The sequence below is a fragment of the Somniosus microcephalus genome, chromosome 5 (assembly GCF_052327205.1).
Source record: "Somniosus microcephalus isolate GS21.2 chromosome 5, FLI_Smic_1.0, whole genome shotgun sequence".
Classification (NCBI taxonomy): domain Eukaryota; kingdom Metazoa; phylum Chordata; class Chondrichthyes; order Squaliformes; family Somniosidae; genus Somniosus; species Somniosus microcephalus.
In genome coordinates, this window is record NC_140991.1 from 296,949,057 (window position 1) to 296,976,289 (window position 27,233).

General features: G+C 45.2%; 1 protein-coding gene across 7 annotated transcripts in view; it reads left to right on the forward strand.

The window, feature by feature from the left end:
• Positions 1–27,233, forward strand: part of fyco1a (FYVE and coiled-coil domain autophagy adaptor 1a) — a 272,403-nt gene that overhangs the window by 41,032 nt on the left and 204,138 nt on the right. For 6 of the 7 annotated variants that reach the window (XM_085989186.1, XM_085989185.1, XM_085989184.1 and 3 more), the window contains 4 exons: positions 7,765–7,858; positions 22,004–24,589; positions 25,738–25,830; positions 25,971–26,089. In XM_085989186.1, the coding sequence (XP_085845312.1) occupies positions 7,765–7,858; positions 22,004–24,589; positions 25,738–25,830; positions 25,971–26,089 (2,892 nt within the window). The remainder of the gene's footprint in view (positions 1–7,764; positions 7,859–22,003; positions 24,590–25,737; positions 25,831–25,970; positions 26,090–27,233) is intronic. The other variant, XM_085989188.1, reaches the window with a different exon arrangement.

The following is a 27,233-nucleotide window of genomic DNA, read 5'->3' on the forward strand; positions in this document are numbered from 1 at the left end:
GTGATCGCCGGGAACAACTCTCGAGTGCCCAAACCAATCTAGCATTGTGTGTATTTCCTTGCCCCATTCTGACACTGAGCAGCACGTTGCAGAATTTGATTTTGTGGCGCCGGTTTTGGACCTGGAAAATGTGTGAAGGGCATAGTAATGTGTCTAGCGTGCATCTGTCACATGTCAGACATCACACTTCCTTGCAGTGTTGACGGGGGCTTCCAGAGCATCACATCACTCTTACACTCTGTTCTCGCGCCGAGGTGTAGGAGTGCTGAGGCACAGTTCCAAGAGATTGGCCTTGGCTCCATGGGAAATGCAACTGCTGTGTTCTCTCAGGATGACAGCATGCCTGCTCCACGCTATCCACTCTTGCAGGCTGCCCTGGCCCACGCTGTGATGCTGCAGTCTGCAGGCGAGCCGTCAAGGCCCAGAGCTGCTCGAGGTCACCCACCGCAGTCATCTGAAGTGTCCTCGGTGGAAGCTCAGCAGCCTTCCGCATCCCAAGCAGTAGCCACAGGGGGCAGAATTTGTAAGAGCACTAGGATAGGTAAACAAGCACACAAGACAGGCACTAAGGGCTTGCACAAGGGTGACTCTTAATTATTCCTGTTAACTATTGTACACATATCGAAGATAATTTATTTTTCTGGATTTGGTGTTGGTGCTAATATTTGGAGTGAAATGAACACAAGACCCATTAGGCTGGATTGAAGGAAGGTAAATGGATGGTAGTAATAAGGATTGTGGGACTGTTGATGAATGGGGCTGGGATGGATGGTTCACGTGAAATGCTCTTGGATGAGTTGCTGTGTCTGACAAACTTGATTGAGTTCTTTGATGAAGTAACGGAGAGGATTGATGAGGGTAGTACAGTTGATGTTGTGCATATGGACTTTCAAAAGGTGTTTGATACAAGTACCACAAAATAGACTTGTTGGCAACATTGAAGCCCTTGGGATTAAAGGGGGAGGGGCAGCATGGATGCAAAATTAGCGAAGGGACAGAAAGCAGAGAGTAGTGGTGAACGGTTGTTTGTTAGAAGGAAGTATACAGTGGTGTCCCCCAGGGAGGAGAAAAGAGGTGGAGATGCGGTGAGGTTTAGGGAGGGAATGAAGAGTTTAGGGCCTATATGGCTGAAGACCGGGAGTGGGGAATGCATAAGTGGTCAGAGTTGGAGGAACACATAGTTCTCGGAGGTTTGTAGGGATGGAGGAGATTGCAGAGATAGGGAGGGGTGAGGCCATGGATGGATTTGAACACGAGGATGAGAATTTTAAAATGGAAGCGTTTGTGGACCGGGGGCAATGCAAGAGAGCGAGCGCAGGGTTGATGGGTGACGGGGACTTGGTGCGGTTTAGGATACTGGCAGCAGAGTTTTGCGTGAACTCAAGTTTATGAAGGGTAGAAGATGGGAGGCCAGCCAGAAAAGCGTTGGAATAGTCAAGTCTGGCGGTAACAAAAGCATGGCTGAGGGTTTCAGCAGTAGATAAGCTGAGGCAGGGCAGAGACAGGCAACCAAGAATTACATAGTGTAAGACTTTTCTTTATTGAGTAGTCTGACTATTTTTGCTTAACAAAATATTTACACATGCAGCTAAATTCTGTATAAAATAGTAAGTTTTTTTTTAGAATCCCGATTGCAATGTATTCTTATTTATCAACATTTCTTCCTCTTCAATTTTAAAGTTCTTAAATCTCTTCTGAGTGGCTTTCTAAAGTTTAATTCTGGAATAAATATTTACACTTATCAACTATGCAATAATGTAATAAATTATACTATCAACCCTATCATAAAACAGTTATACACATTCTTATTTTCAATGTTGTCAGATATTTACTTATTATGTAATAGAATATTAATTATACCTGTATATATATTGGGGCTGACCCTTCTGGCGCACTCCTGCAGTAACTTTATTGGGATCACACTGGAAATTAGACTGGGACCTGGATCAATCAAAATTTCCATTGGCCTTGTAAGGAATCTCTGCCTTAACCTTACAATGCCAGCTTGGTAAGAGGGGGTGGGGCTTCGCAGTGCTGGGAGTTCCTGCATCCTGGCCCTCAGAGGGACCCAGTGCAAGTTTGGTGGCAGTACGTTAGACCAGGTGTACTGAACCCTGAATGGTGGTAGTGGGTCTTGAGGGGTGGTGGGGGGCGGGGGGGGGCAGCGGCGTGGCAGAATTCAGGCCTGGATCAGGGTCTGGACCTCCAAAGAAAAGCCGGCGAGTTTTTAAAAAAAATTGTTACAAAGATGCCACTGGGGGCAGTTAACTGACTTTTCTGGAGGGAGTGGCCCAACACCAGCCTACCTTCACCCAGACCAGCAAGTTCCACTGGAAGTTGCAACCTAGATATGTCCCAATGGCTCAGGCACTCCGTTCACATGCAACACAGGGGACTTCCCCCTGGCTCTGTGAACATAAGAAATAGGAGCTGGAGTAGGCCATTTGACCGTTTGAGCCTGCTCCACCATTCAACAAGATCATGGCTGACCTTCTGCTTGAACTCCACCTTCCTGCACTATCCCCATATCACTTAATTCCCAAAAATGTATTGACTTCTGTCTTGAATATACTCAATGACTGAGCATTCACAGCTCTCTGTGGTAGAGAATTCCAAAGATTCACAACTCTGAGTGAAAATTTCTCCTCATCTCAGTCCTAAATGGCCGACCCTTTATTCTGAGACTGACCCCTGGTTCTAGATTCCCCAGACAGGGGAAACATTTTCTCAGCACTAACCCGGTCAAGCCCCTTAAGAATTTTAAATGTTTCAATGAGATCACCTCTCATTCTTCTAAACTCTAGAGAATATAGGCCTCGTCTACTCAATCTCTCCTCATCCCAGGATCCAGTCTAGTGAACCTTCGTTACACTCCCTCTAAGGTAAGTATGTCTTTCCTTAGGTAAGGAGACCAGAACTGTACACAGTACTCCAGGTGTGGCCTCACCAATGCCCTGTATAATTGTAGTAAGACTTCTTTACTCTTGTACTCGAATACTCTTGTACTCGAATCCCCTTTGTAACAAAAGCTAACATACCATTTGCTTTCCTAATTGTTTGCTGTTCCTGCATGTTAACATTCTGTGATTCATATACAAGGACACCCAGGTCCCTCTGAATGCAAATATTTCCCAGTCTCTCACCATTCAAAAAATGTTCTGCTTTTTTGTTTTTCCTACCAAAGTGGATAACTTCACCCTTCCCCACATTGTATTCCATTTGCCATGTTCTTGCCCACTCAGTCAACCTGTCTATATCTCTCTGCAGCCTCTTTGCATCCTCCTCACAGCTTACTTTCCCACCTAACTTAGTATCATCAGCAAACTTGGATATGTTACACTCAGTCGCTTCATCTAAGTTATTAATATAAATTGTAAATAGCTGAGGCCAAAGCACTGATCCTTGCGGTACCCTGCTAGTTACAGCCTGCCAACCCGAAAAAGTACCGTTTATCCCTACCCTCTGTTTTCTGTCCATTAGCCAATCCTCAATCCATGCTAATATATTACCCCCAATCCCATGAGTCCTAATTTTGTGTAATAACCTCTTGTGTGGCACCTTATCGAATGCTTTTTGAAAATCCAAATACACTAAAACCACTGGTTCCCCCTTATCCATCCTACTAGTTACATCTTCAAAAAACAGATTTGTCAAACACTATTTCCCTTTCATAAAACCATGTTGACTCTGCCTAATAGATTCTAACATTTTGCCTACTACTGATGTCAGGCTAACTGGCCTATAGTTCCCTATTTTTTCTCTTCCTCCTTTCTTAAATAGCGGGGTTCCGTTTGCTACCTTCCAATCCTTAGGGACTGTTCTAGAATCTAGGGAATTCTGGAAGATTAATACCAATGCATCCACTATCTCTGCAGCTACCTCTTAAATCCCTAGGATGCAGGTCATCAGGTGTAGGGGATTTGTCGCCACTTAGTCCCATTAATTTCTCCAGTACTATGCCTTTACTTATACTGATTTCTTTAAATTCCTCATTCTCTCTAGACCCTTGGTTCCCCATTATTTCCGGAATTTTTTTGTGTCTTCTACTGTGAAGACAGATCAGAGTATTTGTTTAATGTCCCTGCCAGTTCCTTATCGAGCATTATAATTTCTCCTGTCTCTGCCTCTAATGGGCTCACGTTTACTTTCACTAATCTCTTATTTACATACCTATAGAAATGTTTACAATCTGTTTTTATGTCTCTTGCTAATTTACTCTCGTATTCTTTTTTCTCTTTCTATATCAATTTCTTGTTCTTCTTTTGCTGAATTCTAAATTCCTCCCAATCCTCAGGCTTACTACTCTTTTTGGCAACATTTTGAGCCTCTTCCTTTGATCTAATACTATCTTTAACTTCTCTTGTTAGCCACGGTTGGACCACTTTGCCTGTGGGATTTTTGTGCCTTAAAGGAATTGTTGTAACTTATGTATTCTTTAAATGCTAGCCATTGCTTGTCTACCGTCATACCTTTTCATGTAGTTTCCCAATCTACCTTAACCAACTCGCCCCATATACCTATGTAGTTTGCTTTGTTTAGATTTAAGACCCTAGTTTTGGTCTTAGAATTTTATATTGAGTTTGAAAGTTATCATTATGGTCACTCTTCCCTAAAGGCCCCTTTACTACAATGTTATTAATTAACCCTTTCTCATTGCACAGTACTAGATCTAAAATAGCCTGTTCCCTAGTTGGTTCCTCAACATACTGATATAGAAAACTATCTTGTATACATTCCATGAACTCGTCTTCCACACTATTACTGCAAATTTGGTTTGCCCAGTCTATATGTAGATTAAAGTCCCCCATGATCACGGTATTACCTTTGTTACATGCACCTCTAATTTCCTGATTTATACTCTGCCCTACATTACAACTACTGTTTGGGGGCCTATAAACAACTCCCACCAATGTTTTCTGCCCCTTGCTGTTTCTTAGCTCCACCCAAACTGATTTCACTTCTTGATTATCCGAGCTAAGATCCTTTCTCTCTACTGTCTTTATCCCATCCTTTATTATCAGGGCTACCCCTCCTCCTTTTCCATTTTGCCTATCTCTTCTAAAAGTTAAGTATCCTGGAATATTTAGTTCCCAACCTTGGCCACTTTGCAACCACATCTCTGTAATGGCTATTAGATTAAACCTATTAATTTCTATCTGTGCTATTATTCATCTATTTTGTTGTGAATGCTTTGCACTTTCAGATATAGTGCCTTTTAGCTTTGACTTATTTCTATTTTTCCCTGATGTCACCTTAGTCACTGATGCCTTATTACCTTTGTTACTCTCTCTGTCCCTTCCTGACCCACTCTGCTTATTTTTACCCAAAACTCTACTCTGCTCTAGAGCCTTGACATTTCCCTTGCTGCTTTTAAATTTACTCTTTCCTGAATCCTTCCCCCGCCCCCCTTCATTAGCTTAAAGCCTTGTCTACTGCCCTAGTTATTCGATTCGCCAGGACACTAGTTCCAACCCAGTTTAAGTGGAGACCATCCCAACGGAACCGCTCCCTCTTTCCCCAATACCGATGCCAGTGGCCCATGAAGCGAAACCCCTGCCTTCCACACCACTCTTTCAGACACACATTTAATCTTCTAATCTGCTTATCCCTATGCCAGTTGACGTGTGGCTCAGGTAACAATCCAGAGATTATTACCTTTGAGGTTCTGCTTTTTAATTTGGACCCCAATTCCTCAAACTCTCAGCAGAACCTCATTCCTAGTTCTACCTATATCATTGGTTCCTACGTGGTCCATGACAACTGGATCCTCCCCTTCCCACTCCCAAGTTCTTCTCCAGCCACAAGGAGATGTCTTTAATCCTGGCACCGGGCAAGCAACACAGCCTTCGGTACTCCCTGTCGCGGCTGCAGAGAACAGTATCTATCCCCCTGACTATACCACTACAAAATTTCTTTTTACTCCCTCCCCCCCCCCCCCCCCCCACCCCTTGAATGGCCTCCTGTACCATGGTGCCATGGTCAGTTTTCCCATCTTCCCTGCAGTCCTTGTTCTCATCCATATAGTCAGCAAGTACCTCGTACCTGTTGGACAAGGCCAAGGGCTGAGGCTCCTCCATCACTAGATCCTGGGTCCCCATACCTTCCTGACTCGCAGTCACACCCTCCTGTCCCTGACCATTGACTAACTCTAAAGTACTACTAAAGTGACTGCCTCCTGGAACAAAGTGTCCAGGTAACTCTTCCTTCCCTGATGCATCACAATGTCTGCAGCTCGGACTCCAGCTCAACAACTCTGAGCCGAAGTTCCTCGAGCTGCAGACACTTACTGCAGATGTGGTTGCTCGGGATCTCGTTGGCCTCCACCAACTCCTACATACTGCAGTTACGATACACCACCTGCACTGCCATCTCTATCCTTATTTTATTTATATAATTAGTTACAGTTTTAATTAGTTAATTTAGTTTGTTATTAATTCAGTAAAGTTATAGTACAGGAAACTTTGTGATATCCGGCACCGACGGGACCGGCGTGTTGCCGATCTATCAAAACTGCCGACATACAAAGTTAATGTTGAAGCTTACGGAGGTTTTCATCTCCGTATCTGACAACAAACACTGTTGCTTAGCAACAGCTTCTAAAGAGTCGGCTGCAGCTGCAAGCGTCTCTAGCTGAAGCTGTTGCTATAGCTACAGACCTTGCAGTGCCTGACTGGGGAAAGAAAAAGAACGAGAACTAAAAAAAACTTATAGAAAACGGCTCCTGATTTTTGCCGTTAGATCGAGTATTCCGGACATACAACCTCCGGATAAACCAAAGTTTCCTGTAGTTAATACTCTCCCAGTTCTGAATTTAATCCACTTACCTAACCTAGAGAGCAAAAGAGCTGTAATACTCATCAACCAACCACCTACCTGCTGTCCTGTAACGTCACTCAATTTTGTTTTATGTTTAAGTCACCACTCAGCTCCCTTTAAGCCGCCGCTCCCGCTCAGGTCAGCACTGTGTTCTAGGCCTTCTCTGGTGCTCCCTTTATGCTGCCTCCGCCGCTCCCGCTCAGGTCCGTGCTGTGTCCTGGGCCTTCCCTGGTGCTCCCTTTATGCCTCCGCCGCTCCTGGTCAGGTCTGTGCTGTGTCCTGGGCCTTCTCCGCCGCTCCTGCTCAGGCCTGTGCTGTGTCCTGGGCCTTCTCTGGTGCTCCCTTTATGCCTCCGCTGCTCCTGCTCAGGTCCGTGCTGTGTCCTGGGCCTTCTCCGGTGCTCCCTTTATGCCTCCGTCGCTCCCGCGCAGGTCCGTGCTGTGTCCTGGGCCTTCTCTGGTGCTCCCTTTATGCCTCCGCCGCTCCCACTCAGGTCTGTGCTGTGTCCTGGGCCTTCTCCGGTGCTCCCTTTATGCCTCCGCCGCTCCTGCTCAGGTCCGTGCTGTGTCCTGGGCCTTCTCTGGTGCTCCCTTTATGCCTCCGCCGCTCCCACTCAGGTCCGTGCTGTGTCCTGGGCCTTCTCCGGTGCTCCCTTTATGCCTCCACCACTCCTGCTCAGGTCCGTGCTGTGTTCTGGGCCTTCTCCAGTGGTGCCTTTATGCCGCTGCCTCCTCTGCGGCCGCTTCCACTCAGGTTCCGAACTTTGGTGGAGGCAGAGGTCCCGGGAAAGCACATCCTGGTATTTCCGTTGGCTGGCACCCTACTGTAGACCTTCAGCCTCATGTAGGGTGCTTCTGTGTTGTATTAAACACAGTAAGTTCTGAAAATAATTATTTTAGCTTTGAGTCAAGTAATAAATCTAAAACTGCTGCATGTGGTTTTTTTTAGGAGGTCTTTCGGTCTGTCTCATTCTCCATCGCATCTTTGGAAACCACCAAGTAGATGTTCCAGTATAAGCAGTTTGGTCAGCAACTATTCACAAGTGAGTGCCAAATTTATAAGCTGGTATGTACAGTTTGCAGAGGTATTTAGCCATTAGATGGTAAGTAGTCTTTTTATCTTGTATAATATTATTACCAACTTTATCGCTCTGGTGATCTGCAGCATTCCCTTATCGTTAACGATATCTTGCACTTGTTTGTCAATTTAAGTGAGGCTATATAATTTCGTATCTCCTTCTACATTTTTCTATATATTCTTTCTCGGGATATGGGTGTCGCTGGCAAGGCTGGCATTTGTGTCGCACAACTGAGTGGCTTTTAGGCCACGTAAGAGTGTTGGTGTGGGACTGAAGTCACTCATAGGCCAGACCAGACGGCCGGTTACCTTCCCTAAAAGGACATTAGTGAACCAGTTGGGTTTTTACGACAATCAAATAATTTAAAGGTAATTTTTATTGGGGCCAGCTTTTTATTTCCAGATTTATTTTTTTTTTAAACTGAATTTTAATTCTCAAACTGTCATGGTGGGATGTGAACTAATGTTCTCTGGACTATTAGTCTAGGCCTCTGAATTATTAGTCCAGTGTAACATAACCACTGCGCTAACGTACCCACATCTGTTAAACTCGCATTTCAACTCACATTGCCCTCTCTCCTTTGATATCACTGCCTCCTTGTCTTCCCTAAACCTATCCCTCCATTTAAACTTTCCTACCCGTATTAACGGTTACCCCCCTCGACTTGGCCATCTTATGTAGCCTCTCTACTCCCATGGTCTCAATCACAGAGAAGACCAACTCCAACCACTTCCTTTTATCTCTATCGAGCCATAACTCCCTACTCACTTTCAACCCCACTTCCTTCCTAAAAGAACATTAGTGAACCAGTTGGGTTTTTACGACAATCAAATAGTCTGCCCTGGAAAAATCTCTTCCCCAAATCACTTAAAACTCCACTTTCAAACTTCTACCTGCCTACCCTTTAGCCTTTCTCTTGCCACAATACTTCTCCAACTGACAACTTAAGTAACATATCTCCCATCCCTATCGTTTCCCTTGGTATAGCCCACAACTTTGCTCCCTCAAGTTCAAAGGGTGCAAATTTAAGTGTATCTGGTACACAACTGATTTGGTCATCCATCGCCAAAACTGCTGAACTACATCAAGTGCTATCGAGCATTACTGTTCTGTGTCAAAACTACCCACTACTCTAGAATCCTCATGGGGAGCAAATATAATCTGCAGCTTTTTTCCACTACAACAATAGTCTCCTTAAACCCCTCTCCCCTGCCTCCTCCACCCTCACCGCCAAGAACAAGTGAGAGGAGCTCATTGACTTCTTTGTCCCTCCCTATCTCTGCAATCTTATCCAGTCCTACCACTCCCCTAGAACTCTACGTTTCTCCAATTCTGGCCTCTCGTGCTGTGGATGTGCCTTCAGGCCCCACATTCGGCAATGCCCACCCTTGACCATTCTACCTCTCAGTCTTCGTTTGAGACCCTCCTTAAAATCCATCCTTTTGACTTGGGTCCCATTTATCTCTAATTATGCAAATGTGAAGCAGCTGGAGCTGTTTTTGTAAGTTAAAGGCAATTTATACATGCAAGTTGTTATACTCATAGCTAGTCTCTCTGATGCTTCCCTTTCAGCAGTCCATCCTTTTTGTATACCCAGTTTGTGCAGAAACAATCTGATCTATAAAGTCAGTAAAATTTACTCTCCATTCAATCAGCCAACCATTTGTTGACCCCCAAAATTCTACTCATGAACTCTTACCAAAGACTAGAAGTAAGGAAGAAAGAACTTGAATTTATATGGCATTTTTGGTGTCCTTGGGATGTGGCAAGTGCTTCAGAGCTAATGAATTACTTTTGAAGTTAAGTTACTGTTAACAATGTAGGCTAACCTTAGCAATCACTTTGTGCACAGCAAGATCCCACAAACGGCAGTGAGATAAATGGCCAATTAATCTGCTTTGATAGTATTGATTCAAGGAGGAAGGTTGGTCAGTTTACATGGGGGACTCTGCTCTTCAAAAAAGAAAGTGCCATGGGATCTTTTATTTCATCTGAACAGACAGATTGAGAATCCATTTAATGTGTCACCTAAAAGACAGTGCAGTACTCTCTTAGTAGTGCACTGGAGTGTCGGCTTAGATTATGTGGTTGCATCCTAATTTGGCTTGAATGCACACCTTCCGACTCAGGTGAGGGAGCTACCATTGATCCAGGTAAGTTAGAAAACAATGTTATCTTTCATTTTCAAGGCACTATGCCTAAAACTACTATAGTATTTTTTCCCCCTGATCTCATTGACTTCCAACTGTTATTGGCATCCGCCCTTCTCACAAGCCCATCAACACACTCCTGTAAATCTACAGGTTCAGCTTCTAGCCTAGTAGATAAATGGCTGTCCTCTTTTTCAATCTTTATCATAAAACTAGCTATCCATGAATTTCATCACTGACTCTCATACTGCGATGATCTCTGTTTCTCTCCACTCGCATTTCCTTCATTTCACTAAGCTGTTCCAGCTTCTGTTTAATTTCCTGCCCTCTTCTGGAATAATACGCTGTTGTCCAGTGCCTGAAACCTATTTTGCATCTCTTTCCTGTGTTATTCCTCTCCTCTTCCTTTCCTTTATGCCTCCTTCTTACCGTTTCTCTTTACAGTATCCAAATTCTTGTTCCTCTGTCACCCTATTTCACCATTACTACTTCCCTAGCTTGTTATTTATTCTCTTCTGTTTCACCGCTGCTACTTTCCTAGCATGCTGTTTATCCCTTTCATTTGGTTTCTCTGTCTCCAGATATATCCAATATTATCTTAACTGCTTTCATATTCAGTGACCCCTATGACCTCATGGAAACTGTTATCCAATACCCAGTTCCTTGATGTTTAACTGGTATTCAGAGCAGTTGTCTTGTTTGAATTCTTAGCTCTACATCTTACAGTCCTCAGGGCCCATTGCTCCCAATGGGCTGTCCCTGTATAATTAATGTCTTAGCCCTAGCCTAAAAATTCATGACGACATGCAAGCCGTGATCCTGACCAACAGTTCCACCACAGACTCAATTCACGTACGAACCGGGGTCAAGCAAGGCTGTGTCATCGCACCAACGCTCTTCTTGATCTTCCTTGCTGAAATGCTCCATCTCTCCCTCAGTAAGCTCCCCGCTGGAGTGAAGCTAATTTACAGAACAAACGGGAAACTGTTCAACCTCCGTCGCCTCCAGTCCAGATCCAAGGTCGTCCCATCCTCTGTCATCGAATTACAGTATGCAGACGACGCTTGCGTCTGCACTCAATCAGAGGTCGAACTCCAAACCATCGTCAACACCTTCACCGAAGCATATGAGAGCATGGGCCTTGCACTAAACATCCGTAAAACAAAGGTCCTCTACCAACCTGCCCTGCCACACAGTACTGCCCCCCGATTATCAAAATCCACGACAAGGCCTTGGACAACGTGGACCACTTTCCATACCTCGGGAGCCTACTGTCAACAAGGGCAGACGTCGACGACGAAGTCCAACACCGCCTTCAGTGTGCCAGTGCAGCCTTCGGTCGCCTGAGGAAGAGTGTGTTTGAAGACCAGGACCTCAAACCCGGCACTAAGCTCATGGTCTACAGGGCAGCAGTGATACCCGCCCTGCTGTATGCCTCAGAGACATGGACCATGTACAGCAGGCACCTCAAAGCACTGGAGAGGTACCACCAACGCTGCCTCCGCAAGATCCTGCAAATCCATTGGCAGGATAGGCGCACCAACGTCAGTGTTCTTGCTCAGGCCAACATCCCCAGCATCGAAGCTTTGACCACGCTCGATCAGCTCCGATGGACGGGTCACATTGTCCGCATGCCCGATACGAGACTCCCAAAACAAGCGCTCTACTCGGAACTCCGACACGGCAAGCGAGCCCCAGGTGGGCAGAGGAAACGCTTCAAGGACACCCTCAAAGCCTCCTTGGAAAAAGTGTAACATCCCCACCAACACCTGGGAATCCCTGGCCCAAGAATGCACAAAATGGAGGAGAAGTATCCGGGAAGGAGCCGAACACCTCGAGTCTCTTCGCCGGGAGCAAGCGCAGGCAGCGGAAGGAGCGCACGTCAACCCAAGCACCCCACCCACCCGCCCCTTCAACCACCGTCTGCCCCACCTGTGACAGAGACTGTAGGTCCCGCATTGGACTCATCAGTCACATGCGAGCTCATTTTTAATGTGGAAGCAAGTCATCCTCGGTTCCGAGGGACTGCCTAAGAATGTCTTAGCCCTAGCCTAAAAATATACTGGCAATCCACCTCGCCATGTGTCAGATCGGCCAGTCTTGCCTCTGAGTCAGAAGGCCGTGGGTTCAAGCCCCACTCCGTGATTTAAGTATATAATATAGGCTGGCACAGTACTAGGGAGTGCTGTACTGTCAGAAGTGCCATATTTTGGATGATGAGTTAAACCAAGACCCTGTATGCCTTTTCAAGTGGATGTAAAAGATCCCATGACACTATTTGAAGAAGAGCAAGTGTGTCATCTCAGTATCCTGTGCAGAGTTTGTCCTACAACCAACACCACCAGATGTTTTTGGCTAATTCCCATGCACAATCGGGACAAGTGAATTTTTGTGGTTGGAAAATCCGACAGAAGCTGATTCTTCTAGTTTTCCACCATAAGGCTGTTCTCTCGCACATTTTTGCCCTTCCTGCAATCCGCCTCCCGAGTTCCAAGTACCCTCATTTACATATTATAATGAGGGCCAGTGACACTACAGCGAGACTCCTGCTTTTATACTCGCAGTGCATTCAGGGTAACTTAGACTGAGAATTACAAGGCGCAGCTGTTTCCAGGATCAGCTGATACAGGTGGAAGTGAGGAATTTCTGAGCCAAAAAAGTCTGGAGAGTTTCATTAGCTATTTTAGAAGTTGGGAAATACTTTCTGTAGTGATTATTTTTTCCCCCATTCTGCCTCTACTGACCTGGACTTGCCACTTACTGCTTCTGACTGAGTCAGACCACCAGCAGATTTTTGTCCCCCCTGCCACCCCCGATCCAGAGTCAGGGCTTCTCGAGAGTAGATATGACATTCCTTATGACATACCTTTATAGAAACATAGAAGATAGGAGCAGGAGTAGGCCATTCGGCCCCTCGAGCCTGTTCCGCCATTTAATGAGATCATGGCTGATCATCCAAATTCAGTACCCTGTCCCTGCTTTCTCCCCATATCCCTTGATCCCTTTAGCCTTAAGAAATATATCTAACTCCTTCTTGAATATATTTAATGAATTGGCCTCAACTGCCTTGTGTGGTAGAGAATTCCACAGGTTCACCACTCTCTGGGTGAAGAAATTCCTCCTCCTCTCTGTCCTAAATGGCTTACCCCTTATCCTTAGACTGTGACCCCTGGCTCTGGACTCCCCCGCCATCGGGAACATCCTTCCTGCATCTAGTCTGTCTAGTCCTGTTAGAATTTTATAAGTTTCAATGAGATCCCCTCTCATTCTTCTAAACTCTAGCGAATATAAGCCTAATCGACCCAATCTCTCCTCGTACGTCATTCCTGCCATCCCAGGTATCAGTCTGGTGAATCTTCGCTGCACTCCCTCCATGGCAAGAACATCCTTCCTCAGATAAGACGACCAAAACTGCACACAATACTCAAGGTGTGGTCTCACCAAGGCCCTGTACAACTGCAGCAAGACATTCTTGCTCCTGTACTTGAATCCTCTCGCTATGAAGGCCAACATACCATTTGCCTTCTTGACCGCCTGCTGCACCTGCATGCTTAATTCAGCGACTGGTGCACAAGGACACCCAGGTCTCGTTGCACTTCCCCTTTTCCCAATCTATTGCCGTTCAGATAATAATCTGCCTTCCTGTTTTTGCCACCAAAGTGGATAACCTCGCATTTATCCACATTATACTGCATCTGCCATGCATCTGCCCAATCGCCCAACCTGTTCAAATCGTACTGGAGTTTCTCTGCATCCTCCTCACAGCACACATGCCCACCCAGCTTTGTGTCGTCTGGAAACTTGGAGATATTACATCTAGTTCCCTCGTCTAGATCATTTATATATACAGGAAACTTTGTGCTATCCGGAGGTGAACTATCCGGCAATCTGGAGCCACCGGCAAAAATCAGGAGCCGTTTTTTATTCTTTTTGTTTGTTTTCTTTGCTTTATTTGAACAGTCAAGCTGTGCAAGGTCTGTAGCTATAGCAACAGCTTTAGCTACAGAGGCTTGCAGCCACACCAGAGTGTTTAGAAGCTGTTGCTAAGCAACAGTGTTTGTTGTCAGATACGGACGTATCTTTCAACATTAACTCTGGTGTGTACGGCAGTGTTGAGGGAACGGCAGCAGCTCGGTCCCGTGGGTGCCGGATAGCACAAAGTTTCCTGTATTGTGAATAGCTGGGGTCCAAGGACCGATCCCTGCGGTACCCTACTAGTCACTGCCTGCCACTCGGAAAAAGACCCGTTTATTCCAACTCTTTGCTTCCTGTCTGCCAACCAGTTCTCTATCCAAGACAGTACCTTACCCCCAATCCCATGTGCTTTAACTTTGCACACTAATCTCTTATGTGGGACCTTATCAAAAGCCTTCTGAAAGTCCAAATACACCACATCCACTGGTTCTCCCTTATCTATTCTACCAGTTACATCCTCAAAAAATTCCAGTAGATTAGTCAAGCACGATTTACCTTTTGTAAATCCATGTTGACTTTGTCCGATTCTGTCACTGTTTTCCAAATGCTCTGCTATTACATCTTTTATAATGGACTCTAGCATTTTCCCCACTACCGATGTCAGGCTTACCGGTCTATAATTCCCCGTTTTCTCTCTACCACCTTTTTTAAATAGTGGGGTTACATTAGCTACCCTCCAATCCATGGGAACTGTTCCAGAGTCTATAGAATTTTGGAAGATGACCAGCAATGCATCTACTATTTCTAAGGCCACTTCCTTAAGTACCCTAGGATGTAGATTCTCAGGCCCTGGGGATTTATCGACCTTCAATCCCATCAATTTCCCTAACACCATTTCCCTACAAATTCTGATTTCATTCAATTCCTCCCTCTCATTAGACCCTATGTTCCCCGACATCTCTGGGAGGTTATTTATATGCCATTAACATGGAGGAGGAGGATAAACAGCACAGGATGGAGCATAGAACGGTCAGGTGGCATATAAGAATGCAGCCCACCAGATATTACCTTGCCCATAGAATATACAGGCAGCACAGGTCATATAGAGTTAGAGGCCTTATTGAGGAAATGTGAGTAAGAGCATGCTTCACCAAAGAGGCAGTAGGGCAGCCCTCTATCTTACTGGATAAGGACCTGCAGCCTCATTTGCTCTGTGGCTGTGAAGGTAACCACTACATTCAACTTTTTTACCATCAGTTTATTTCAGATAGTCATGGGCGATCAGGCAGGCTGCACTATGGGCATGCATTCATTAGGTGACTGACACACTTTGCAAGAGAGCTGGCGAATTCATCACCTTTGGCATCACAGCCAGGCAGCAATGAAATAGGGACACCCAGTTTGATGTGGTTACTGGCTTCCCAAGGTCCAGGGTGTAGTTCATGCCACCCTCGTTGCTTTGCCAGCCCCTACAGAACACCCCTTCAGTTACTTCAACAGAAAGGATTTCCACGTCCTCAATTGTATGTATCCTACAAGGCCAGCCATGCTGGAAGTTGTCATGTTGCATTAATTCTTCTAAAGTTGGCCCTCCCTGACCTCTTCCGGGAAGAAAATCAGGTCACTGGATGGCTTCTGGATGACAAAAGCTACCCCCTGCTCCCATGGACAGGAGGAGGTCCTGATCATTTGGAGCCAGAACTACTTCAAGGAGAATGTGTCAATGCCCTATAGGGAGCCTGGTATCGCCTCTTCAATTTCATTTGGCTCCAAGGGGAAAGTCCAGTGGCCAGGCAGGTCGATTCCAGCTGTCGCCATTCCACTGGGCTCTGGATCTGTCCCCACTGATCATTGGGATGGTTGGTCTAATGACAGCTATCAGATCTTGAAGGAAAGGAGAGACAGCAGCATGCATCACGATGGTGTATCTATTCTCGCCCCTATTGCCACGAGAGATGCAATCTGTGCTTCTGTTGGCTGGTCCCTGGAGCTTCAGAAGCAAGTGATGGGGTGAGTTGGATGGGATTGGGGTAGAGGAATATAGGGCAGGAGGTCTGTGCAGGAACTCATGGGCGGGCTTGCATCCAACTTCATCTTCCTCGTCGTCTTCCTCATGATCATAATTCACAAGGAGATAGCTGTGTCCTTGTTCGTCCTCTTTATCATTATTATCTTCCTCCTGTGCCCCCTGTTGCTGTGGTGGATCTGCAAAAAGGAATGTAGAAGCTAAGAATGGGTGAGGATTAAGGGGACAGAGAAGGGGTGGCACTTGTGTCCGTGTGCTACTTCATTGGGATGCCACGGAAACAGCGTAGGTGTTCAATCACTGGCAATATGCCACCGACCTTGCTACCTCCCATGGCAAGAGCAGAATATCGCCCTATGAGTTCCATGGCCGTCTGCTCACAGAGAGCGAGGTGTTTAAAAGTGGGGATGTCCCCTCCATTGTACAGCCTCTAGGAGGCATTGTGCGCTAATGTGTCCAACACAAAGATTGAGCAAACGAGGGGAAGGTTAGCAGTGTTGAGGAATGTGTGCCAGCTCCCATGGGAGAGCGGAGGTAAGAATGTGGTGGTATGAGACTGATATGATGGAGGAAGGAGTTTGAAGTTGCGTATAATAATAATTGCTGATGGAGGCAATAGGTAGCCGTTGATCCCAAATTAGAGCCCCTTAACCAAAGTGCATTTGAGGTTTAGTTGTACGAGTGTTCCTTTTATAGGCTGGAGAGTGTGCTGGTGTCCAGGGTGGGAAGGAAAGGGAACTGATGTGCTACCTTGTCACCCCTGAAGAGGTTATGGAACTTCTTGTGGTATTGGTCTGCAGTCTTGGGGGTGAGATTTGGCACTAAGTGCCACCTCGCCCCATAAGGATCGAGTGACGTTTCCAGTGGATTTGCTGCCATAGACCCTCAGCAGTCTTTATCTCTTGATGTATACTTCCTTGAGAAGCGCTTGCAGGTCTTCTGTGCCTGTGTGCCATGCCCTTGTTTGGCTTCATGTGTCAGATGCTGCTGTAGTAGACATTCTTGAAAAGAATCAGAAAACGATTGATGGGACATGCAGTGAATTTGCTGAGAATCAAGTAAGCCAGGCTAAGCTTAGTTCCTTCCTTACCTTGCTTGTCCTCCAGCCTGCTGCTACAGTGCTCAGCCAGAACTGAGTTGAAGGGTTGCATTCTAACTTCCATGCACTCCAGCAGGTTAAAGCCATTTTACTCGGGATTAATGCCAATCATGACTCCAGTGCATATGTAAATGAGCTGACCCAGACTATTGGGCACATATTGTTCCTTTAATTTACCTCTGCATCTGCTAGAGCAGCTAGCTTCTAATTGACCTCAGGATCTGCCTGTTTGCTGCACTTAACATAATGTGGCCTTAAGGGGACAAGCCACATTACACAGAGCTGCCCCTTAGCAGAAGAATTCCATGGTATAATGCTCCCGTCCTTATAAAACAGTGCATCTGACTTACCGTGATCAATGCAACCACAGATCTGCTGGTATATCTGCCTCTCTCATTAAGCCTTCCTGGAACTTGGTCCTCTCCAATTTAAACTCGGTTTTATCCCAACAAAAAGAACTGCTAGCCTACATTGGCAGAATGCACTGGGCGCTGCAGCGGATTTGCTGAGGTGAGATTATGCTGACACTTACGCGCAAACTCATTAGCATAAGCCTGAACCTAAAATCTCCCGTGAATCAGCGCAATCAATCAGCGTAATTGATTGTAATCGATATGTGACTGGAACAGGGCATCCTACAGCATCACAAAGGAGTGGGATTGCCAAGAAATGAGCCATTCTTCAACTCTTTAAACTATAAGCAGGGCAGGTCAATTGACTGATTTAGTGCTTTTGGTCTTACTTTTTAATTGGCTTCAATTGACTGGTCAGTCTATCTTCAATTAACTAATTACTGCAGCAGACCAGGACACACCTATGTGGCTTCAATTGACAACTGGTCACAGGTCTTGTGTACCAAGGGCAGATCAGTTGACTAAATTTAAAGTAATTTCAACAGCAGCAGGAGAAACAGACCTGGGTAAGGCTTCAGTTGACTGTTGGTCACTGTAGGTCAGGATGTTAACGCTGGATTCATGTGACCATGGGTGCCTGTGCGCCAGAGATTCCGAACTCAATGGCCGTGATTTCGCCAGCGGAGGCGGGATCGCAGCGGGAGAGGTGGTTGGCGGGTTCTGGTCCTGCTCTTGGCTGCAGCTGCTCTATGAAAAGGATTTTCCGTTAATAGGGCTTGTTAAGGCCTGCCCTGCGGGGTTCCCGGCCAATTAAAAGGAAACGGGTCTGATGACGTCCTTAAAGGGACCATGGCCGCATTCATTTTGACAGTTGTGCTGTCCGTGTGCTTGTGGAGGGAGTCACAGCACGCAGGGAGGTTCTCTTCCCTTCCCATGGGTGGAAGAGACCGCCTCAGGACACCAGTGCAGCCTGGTTGCACATTTCACAGGAGGGCAACAGCAGGGATGTCATCAGGAGTACCTGGCTGCAGTGGTGCAAACGCTTCAATGATCTCAGTAGATCACGAAACGTTGCTACAAAGCCACACTCAACCTCATCCTGCTGTGCCACTCATCACATCTCCATAACTCTGCCTTCCCTACCCTACTCCAGCACATCCTTACACCAACTTACCTTGCACCTCCACCCATCCCTCTCTATCTACATTATCACTTTCCCATCTCACTAGCCACTCCTCACCCTCATCCTAATGTAATCATACCAACTAACAACACACAAGGGTAGGCACATGGGTGTCTTATGCAATGTTCATGTAAATTTTCTGTTACTGTGCTGTCAAACATTGAAATCTTTATTTTCAAAACTTAGCCTTATTGGACAGATCTGTGCTCACCTTTAGAAGTGTCTTCGTGAGTTGCAGTGAATGGTGAGACATAACAGTAACCCCCGCAATTGGTGATGAGTGTAAAAGGAATGGCTTGGTCATTGTAGGAATGCTTTAGGGTGCTGGTGTGGGGTGGTGGTAACCTGGCGCATCAAATGGCAGCCAGGGTATAAAGCGTCAAGTGAAGTAAATCTGGCCATGGTGATGCCATCGCTGGCCTCCCGGGCAGCAATGTGGTCGGGTGCTGATTCCCTGTGTCCTGTGCAGCATCAGGTGATTACGGAGAAGGTTGGTATTGTTGTTGGTGTGTCCGGTGATGTTGGTGCTGGGGCTGATCGTGGAGGGATTCTGAGGACCAAGGTGAGATTTTTTCAAGGGCACCGATGTTGCTGGAATAGATGGCAGCTGAAGTTGAAATGACAGAAGCAATCTGTCAATGGTAAGAGAGCTTGCTCCAAGGAGGTGACAGTGGATAGAAAGTTTACTCCAAACACTTCCAAACTGCATACAGCTCAAAAGTGTCTTCCAGGTCCTGAAGGCTCAAGCTTCTGACATTGGAAAGTGACCAGCTGTGAAATGGTAGCTTTCAGACCACTTTTACAGCTGTCATAGAGTCATAGAGTCATAGAGTAATACAGCACGGATAGAGGCCCTTCGGCCCATCGTGTCCATGCCGGCCATCAAGCCCTGTCTAATCTAATCCCATATTCCAGCATTTGGCCCGTAGCCTTGTATGCTATGGCATTTCAAATGCTCATCCAAATGCTTCTTAAATGTTGTGAGGGTTTCTGCCTCCACAACCCTTTCAGGCAGTGAGTTCCAGACTCCAACCACCCTCTGGGTGAAAAAGTTCTTTCTCAAATCCCCTCTAAACCTCCCGCCCTTTACCTTGAATCTATGCCCCCTAGTTATTGACCCCTCTACTAAGGGGAAAAGCTCCTCAGCATCCATCCTATCTATGCCCCTCACAATTTTGTACACCTCAATCATGTCCCCCCTCAGCCTCCTCTGCTCCAAGGAAAACAAACCCAATCTGCCCAGTCTCTCTTCATAGCTGAAGCGCTCCAGCCCTGGTAACATCCTGGTGAACCTCCTCTGCACCCTCTCTAACGCGATCACATCTTTCCTGTAGTGTGGCGACCAGAACTGCACACAGTATTCCAGCTGTGGCCTAACCAGTGTTTTATACAGCTCCATCATAACCTCCTTGCTCTTATATTCTATGCCTCGGCTAATGAAGGCAAGTATCCCATATGCCTTTTTTACCACCTTATCCACCTGTTCCGCCGCCTTCAGGGATCTGTGTACCTGCACACCCAGATCCCTCTGACCCTCCGTCTTGCCTAGGGTCTTTCCCTTCATTGTGTATTCCCTTGCCTTGTTAGACCCCCCAAAGTGCATCACCTCGCACCTTTCCGGGTTAAATTCCATTTGCCACTGTTCCGCCCATCTGACCAACCCATCTATATCGTTCTGCAGACTGAGGCTACCCTCCTCGCTATTTACCACCCTACCAATTTTAGTATCATCCGCGAATTTACTGATCATACCCTTTACATTCATATCCAAGTCATTAATGTACCTGTTCTCAGCATTGGGGAGACATAGAGAACCCGACCTACTTACCTGATGTGATCTCCAGACAACGTGAACCTCGTTAAAAATGTGGGAAAATAGAAAAAGGCTGGCAAAATAGTAGGTTAACTATCTTAAATGCCTCCCCCGCCGCTTGTATCTTAAATGCCTCCCCCGCCACTTGGTATCGGGTCTGTTCTGAAATCGCAGACCCAACATTTTAGAAACTTACATGGAGGTGGGTTCGCAGCGGGTTCCCAACCCGCTGTCAATCATTTCGATTTTGACAGCGGACCTGCCTCCAAACCCGCACTCTGAGCGCTGGCAAAATTCAGCCCATTGTGCTGAACACCCCCGAACGAGTGCAATTGGCGGAAACTCACCATTCCGAGCTGGGGGCGGGGACTGCTTCAGGCAACTGAACATTTGGACCAGCATAAAGTGGTAATGGGTGTAACTCGCTTACGCTTAAAATTCTGCAATCTTTAGCGCTGTTTCATTTGCTACCGCCCAGATTAAGCTGATATCTGGAAGGATATTATGCAGAAACTCCAGACCTTGTAGTTTAAAAATTGAAGCTTTGTAGTCTGGTCCCTTCAGCCCTGCTGTGCTTTCTACCACAACACAGCACAGACTTGTTTATGTAAATTTAATGTGGGAGAACATCCTAAGTCAAGATTGATTCTTCTTACCCTTCATGATGCTGTGTTCAAGAGTAGATTTCCTACCCAGAGGAATGCAAATTTTTGAGTCCAAATAACAGATTTTATTCCTCTTGCTTAGCACAGGTGTACCTGTCCTGTAGTTTTCTAGAACAACTTCATCAATGCAAGTAAGCATGGTTTAATATAATGGTTTGGAAATTTGTCAAAGCCTGGTTTTGGGTGCAAAGGCTTCATTAATATTAATTGGGCGAGTTGTCAGCACTTGTTGCGCCTCCACAGGCAACTCGCCCATTTGAGGAAAATGAAAATTGGACTGCTAGCCTTGCAGATAGTGGGCTGAATGAACGTAAGTCGCCGGAGGGGGTTGGTGGTGGTGGGATTGAGGGGGGGTGCGTGGGTGTGGAGCGGCAACGGGTGGGGGTCAATTGGGTACTGTGAATTTGGGAGCATTTTAGGTAAACATGATATGTGACTTGTCATCGAATTGCATAGAATTTACAGAACAGAAACAGGCCATTCGGCCCAACTGGCCTATGCTGGTGTTTATGCTCCACACGAGTCTCCTCCCACTCTACTTCATCTAACCCTATCTGCATATCCTTCCATTCCCTTCTCCCTCATGTCCTTATCTAGCTTCCCTAAAAGGCATCTATGCTATTCACTGCAACTACTCCATATGGTAGCAAGTTCCACATTCTAACCACACACTGGGTAAAGATGTGTCTCCTGAATTCTTTATTGGATTTATTAGTGACTGTCTTATATTTATGGCCCCTAGTTTTAGGCTGGCTAATTAGCTTTGTTAATAAGCGTCCTGCGCCTGAATCAGGGCCCTTTTTGTTAAACTGGTTTCTGGGTGCTTTTCTGGAAAAAAGAAGTTATACTGATGAAGTTGCATCCAATTGTAGCATAACTAATATATAGTTTACATCTTTTTGTAGGCTCCAGAATTTTGTTCAAATCCAGAAATAAGCAATCCATTAATAGCGGAGCAGCTGGAAACTTTCGATGAGTTACGCGCTGAACTTGATCAATCTGATGTAAAGCAAAGGGAGATGCAAGAGAAGATCCAACAGATTGAACTGGAGAAGGAAGAATTACAGAGGACAATAACTTTGCATGAGCAAACTGCAGAAGCTGTGAACAAATCAACTGCTGATACTATGGAGGAAAACTGTAGACTGAAGAAGATGATGGAAGAGCTGAATCAGCAATGTGAGGACTCTGTTTCTGCTCAAGGCAATGTTAAAGAGCTTCAGAAATCTTTGCAAATATTAGAAGTCAGTTCCACTGAAAAACAGCAGGTGCTTCAGGTGAAGATTATCGAGTTGGAGACATGTAATCAAGACTACATATTAAAGATGAAGTCATTAACACAAGAAATGGAAAAGATCAAGGCCTCAGAAGAGATCAAAGATGGCAATCTCGGTGAACTTCAGACCCAGCTAATGACAGTGGAACGGAAGAACATAGAGCTGATAGCAAGGATAGACAGTATTTTGACTGAAAAGGGACAACTAACAGCAATCCACTATGATTCAGCACAGAAGATCCACGAGCTTCTTGACAAGTTGAATGAGGCGGAGAGGAAGGAAATTGGAATGCAGAGATTAAACAGTGGGCAACAGTCTCAACTGGAGAAGTTAACAAATGATTTGAAATTAAGAGAATTGGTAATAAATGAGCTTGAGTTAAAGCTAAAAGAGACAACTTTAAAATTTGAGGAAAAAAGTTCTATGCTTGTAAAGAAAAATGAAGAGCTAGAATGTTCCCTGAATAAATATAGAGAAATTCAGAGTGTACATGAAAAGGCAAATACAGATCCTGAGTCAGGGCAGAAGACAATTCAAGAGCTGAGAGAAGAGCAAGAAGAAACACAAATTAAATATGAAAAATTAGAGGAACAAATAAATACTTTTTCCAGCCAACTCAAAATAAAAGAATTAGAGTTGTCTGCTGCTTATAACAAGGCACACAACCATCAGGAGTCTCAAAGTAAGCTTTTATGTGAGAAAGAAGATCTTAGAAAAAAACTACAAGACTTAGAAGAGCTATTAGCCAAGCTGCAAACCCGGACAGAGCACATTAACATTGAGCATCAGAAATTGCAAACCGAGAATAAAAAACTTCAACATATCGTGCAGAAACATGCTGAAAGAGAGAAAGAAGTGGAGAAGACTTGTTTATCCCTTGAAGCTGAGATAGACAGACTGAACGCATCTGAGAAACAGTTGCAGGGCCAGATAGCTGATGCCAAGGTGACAGTGGACGGAAAAGAAAAAAAGCTAAGGGACGAAAACAGGCAGTTGCATGAGAACTTGCAAAATGCTCTCAGGCAGTTTAAAAGAGCAGAAACAAAACTGAAAAAAAATCAGTCTGAACTCGATGATCTGAAACAAGAAGAAAATAATTTGAACGACCGCTTACTAAATCTCCAGGTAGATTGCCAGACCAAGGAAGAACTGGTTTCAGACTTGGAGAATAAATTAATAAAGTCAAAGCAGAATGAAAATTCTCTTGCCTCCCTTCTAGCTGAGAAGGAAGATGCTTTACTTGAAAAAGTTGACAGGTTAAAGCAGTTTTCGGAAAGCATTGAGAAAAGTCAGGCAACAATAGAGACCGTGGAAAAAGAAAAGTTGAATCTTGAGAATAACTTTAAGCAACAGATTATGCTTTTAGAGAGCCTAATAGCTGAGAAAACCACATTAGTGAAAGCACAACTACAGGAAAGAGCGCTTCAGGAGAAAGAAATGGAAGAGATTAATGCAGGGCTAGTTACTGCTAAAAATCAGCTTGAAATCAAGCAGGCTGAAGTGGCCAGATTACAGGCAGAGGGCCAAGAGCTCGGGTCAAAGCTTAAACATGCAGTTGAGGAAAAGGAAACTATACACAGTAATCTAAATCTTGCAGTATGTTCCAAGGAGGAATACAGGACCTTGGTTCAAAATCTAAAAGAACAGATAGAATCAACTAATAGGGATCATGTTGAGAAACTCTTGCTGCTTAAAGAAAAAGATGATTATGTTAAAAAGGAAAGGGAGAATTCAATGCAGCACATAATTGAACTTGAGGAACAACTTGTGTCTGTTAAAGAAGAATTGTCCCAGCAGAAACAGTATGTTGAAAAGGTAGAGCTTGAGAATGTCGAGGCCAAAGATCTACTCCACAGGGCAAACACTGAAATGGCAGAACTCGGCATGCAGGTTTGTACACTCAGTGCAGAAAAAAATGCCACTGAGCAGAAATGTATTGAAATTTCTCAACAGCAAACGACATTTTGTGAGGAGGTAAAAGTGGAACAAAACCAACTAAATCGTAATGTTTCCACACTCGAGAGTGAGAACGAACAGCTGCAAGAGGAGTTGAGTAGATCGAAAGAGTTAACAACAACTGTAAAAGAGCTGCAGAGAAAGCTAGAGAGAGAGCAACAGCAAGTAAAAAGCTTCCAGGAGGCTGCAAGGGAAGAGATGTCTGCAATCAAATTTCAGATGAGCGGAGAGGTGATGGATTATCAGAATAAATTAAAGGTGATGATTAGGTTTTCTCCTGGTATTGCTACAGTCAGGGCGTCTGGTTAATGATTTGTAATGCTATACAGAGAGCTTTTATTTGCGTTTTAATTCTGTTTTAAACACTAAGTAAGCAATGAAGAGCATAATTAATTTCAATGGATATCTGAATTTAGCAATTTTTCAAGTTCTGAAAGCCTGAGCTGAAAACCATCGACTACATTTCTGTCTTTTATCTATAATTTATTTGGGTTCGATCATTTTTATTAATTGGAGATTTGACCTCAAACTTCCGTTATTTTTAAATTTAGAAAGTGTTGTCTTTATTTTTACATGATTTATGAGGAAAAGGCTTATTTTTTTCCTGCACATCCCTCTCCTCTGGTCTTTGTGCTCCATACTACCAGCAACATAGAGGGTGGGCAAATACCCTGCTTGCAGTCTCCACCAATGTCGCTGCTAATCAACTGCTTGGAGATATGCAATAACAGCCTGCTCCTTTGATTTATTATACTTGACTATGGAGAAGAATTTTCTCAGCCTCCCTGCTTTATATACCTTGTCATTTCCCTATTTAACCATTTTGCCAGTACATTAGCACCCTCCCTGTTCAGAATAGCTCCTATTTGTCCCAGAACCAGATCATCATAGAATCATAGAAGATTATGGCACAGAAGGAGGCCATTCGGCCCATCGTGTCTGTGCTGGCCGAAAAAGAGCTGTCTAGCCTAATCCCACTTCCCAGTTCTTGGTCTGTAGGCCACGGCACTTCAAGTGCATATCCAAGTACTTTTTAAATGCGATGAGGGTTTCTGCCTCTACCACCCTTTCAGGTAGAGTTCAAGACCCGCAACACCCCCTGGGTGAAAAAAATTCTCCTCAACTCCCCTCTAATCCTTCTACCAATTACTTTAAATCTATGCGTTTTGGTTATTGATCTCTCTGCTAAGTGAAAATGCTTTGTATTGTTTTCCCTAATTTTCCTGTGTATTAGTTTTAAATTGGTGGATTTTCATTGCTAATTAAGATCAAGCTCCATTATTTTAATAGTTGAGTACTTACATTTGACCAAGGTGTATTGCATTAAATTGGAACTAGTAATGGACTGGTACATCACCAGCAATGGCTGATGCAACATTCTGCTGATGCTGCTTTGATTTTGACAGACTGTTGGTGAAGAACTGGCGGTTGTGAAAAGGCACCTTAATGAGCAACAAGCCCAAATAGCCTTAATGGATAAACAACTCCTTGAATCTCAAGTGAGTCTAACATGTACCTACATTTGAAAATAGAAATCAGTTTTGCAGGATTTTCGTTTGGGTGAATATTCTCAATGAGGTTCTTGCATTTCATCCCTATTTACCATTTGCAATTGTATTTTGACACATTTATTTAAAAGGACCTCAACAGTAAATTGTCAGAACAGTTGGAACAAAAAGCACGAGTAATTGTGGATTCACAATTATTGAGAAACGAAAAGGAGGAGAAGCTAAAGTCCCTCGCAGAAAACTTCACCAGGTATGACTTTAAAACATAGTAGAAGAGTTAATCTCCGTCTGTTTCTTTTCTTTTCAGCTTGTGTTTTGCATAAAAGATACTTGGGTATGTATCTAATTGCAGATGGTTGTAATGACACAAAGTTCTGGAGGCATTGTATGGTAGATCTTTCTATTTGTTTGCCTCTAGATACTGTATGGAGTGGGATTTCCGCTGTGCAGGCCAAAATGTTGTGTTTATAAAATTAAAATACTGCTGAGTTTAGTTTCCCTACAGCAGTCTTTGATCGGCCGCTATAGGGAAACCAGCCATTTGAAATTTAAACTTCCTCCAAGCTCCTTGGGCGTCCTTTGCGTTCAGTGTTTCTGGGGTATAAATGCTGGGAAATACATTGGGGGAGAAATTGGGTGAGTAGCGCCACCTGTTAGCGCCTAAAGAGGCAGTCAGTGGCAGTAGCGACACTGGCTGCGCCTCCCGCGATATTCAGCAGGGGCGCTAATGGTGGCGTTAGGCATTTGCGCTGCGCAGCCACCGATGATGTCATCGGTGTGCGCAGCGCCCCATTCGTGATATTTGGTAGCGAACGGCGCAGTTGCGCCGTTCGCTACCTGCGCCTGGTTCACGGGGCCTTACTGTGCCGGCAGCGGCGCAAGTTAAGGCGGAGATGCGGGGCGGCCGCCTTTTTCGGCTGTTTCCTGAGAGCCCGGCACTTCTCCTTGGTGCTGGGCTCATTTGCCGGCACTCGCGAGCGGGGATCGCGCTGTTGCAGGGACCTCCCCCTTAACAGTGGGAGGAAGGCCTGCAGTACCGCAGCGTGCCGTGCCGCAGTGTGTGGCGCTGCGGCACGTTGCGCTGCGATATTCAGTTTCAGCGCCCTAAGAGGGACGCGGAGCGCCTCGAGCCTCGCCCCGTGTCCCTCGAGGGGCAATGAAACTGAATATCTGACGATCGCTAAAGCCTCGAACGCTGCGCTAAATGCTGCGCTCAGGCGACTTTTGCGCCACTTTGGCGCCCCAACCCAATTTCTAGGCCATTGTTTGGTGTGTTTCCCTCCTTTGCATGGCATCATAATATGCCAACCCTCACTTCAAATGGAAATTTTGATGGCCAGGAAAAGGGCCGGAAGCACTCTTTCCTCCTGTCCCTTACCCAGCCGGAAGAAATC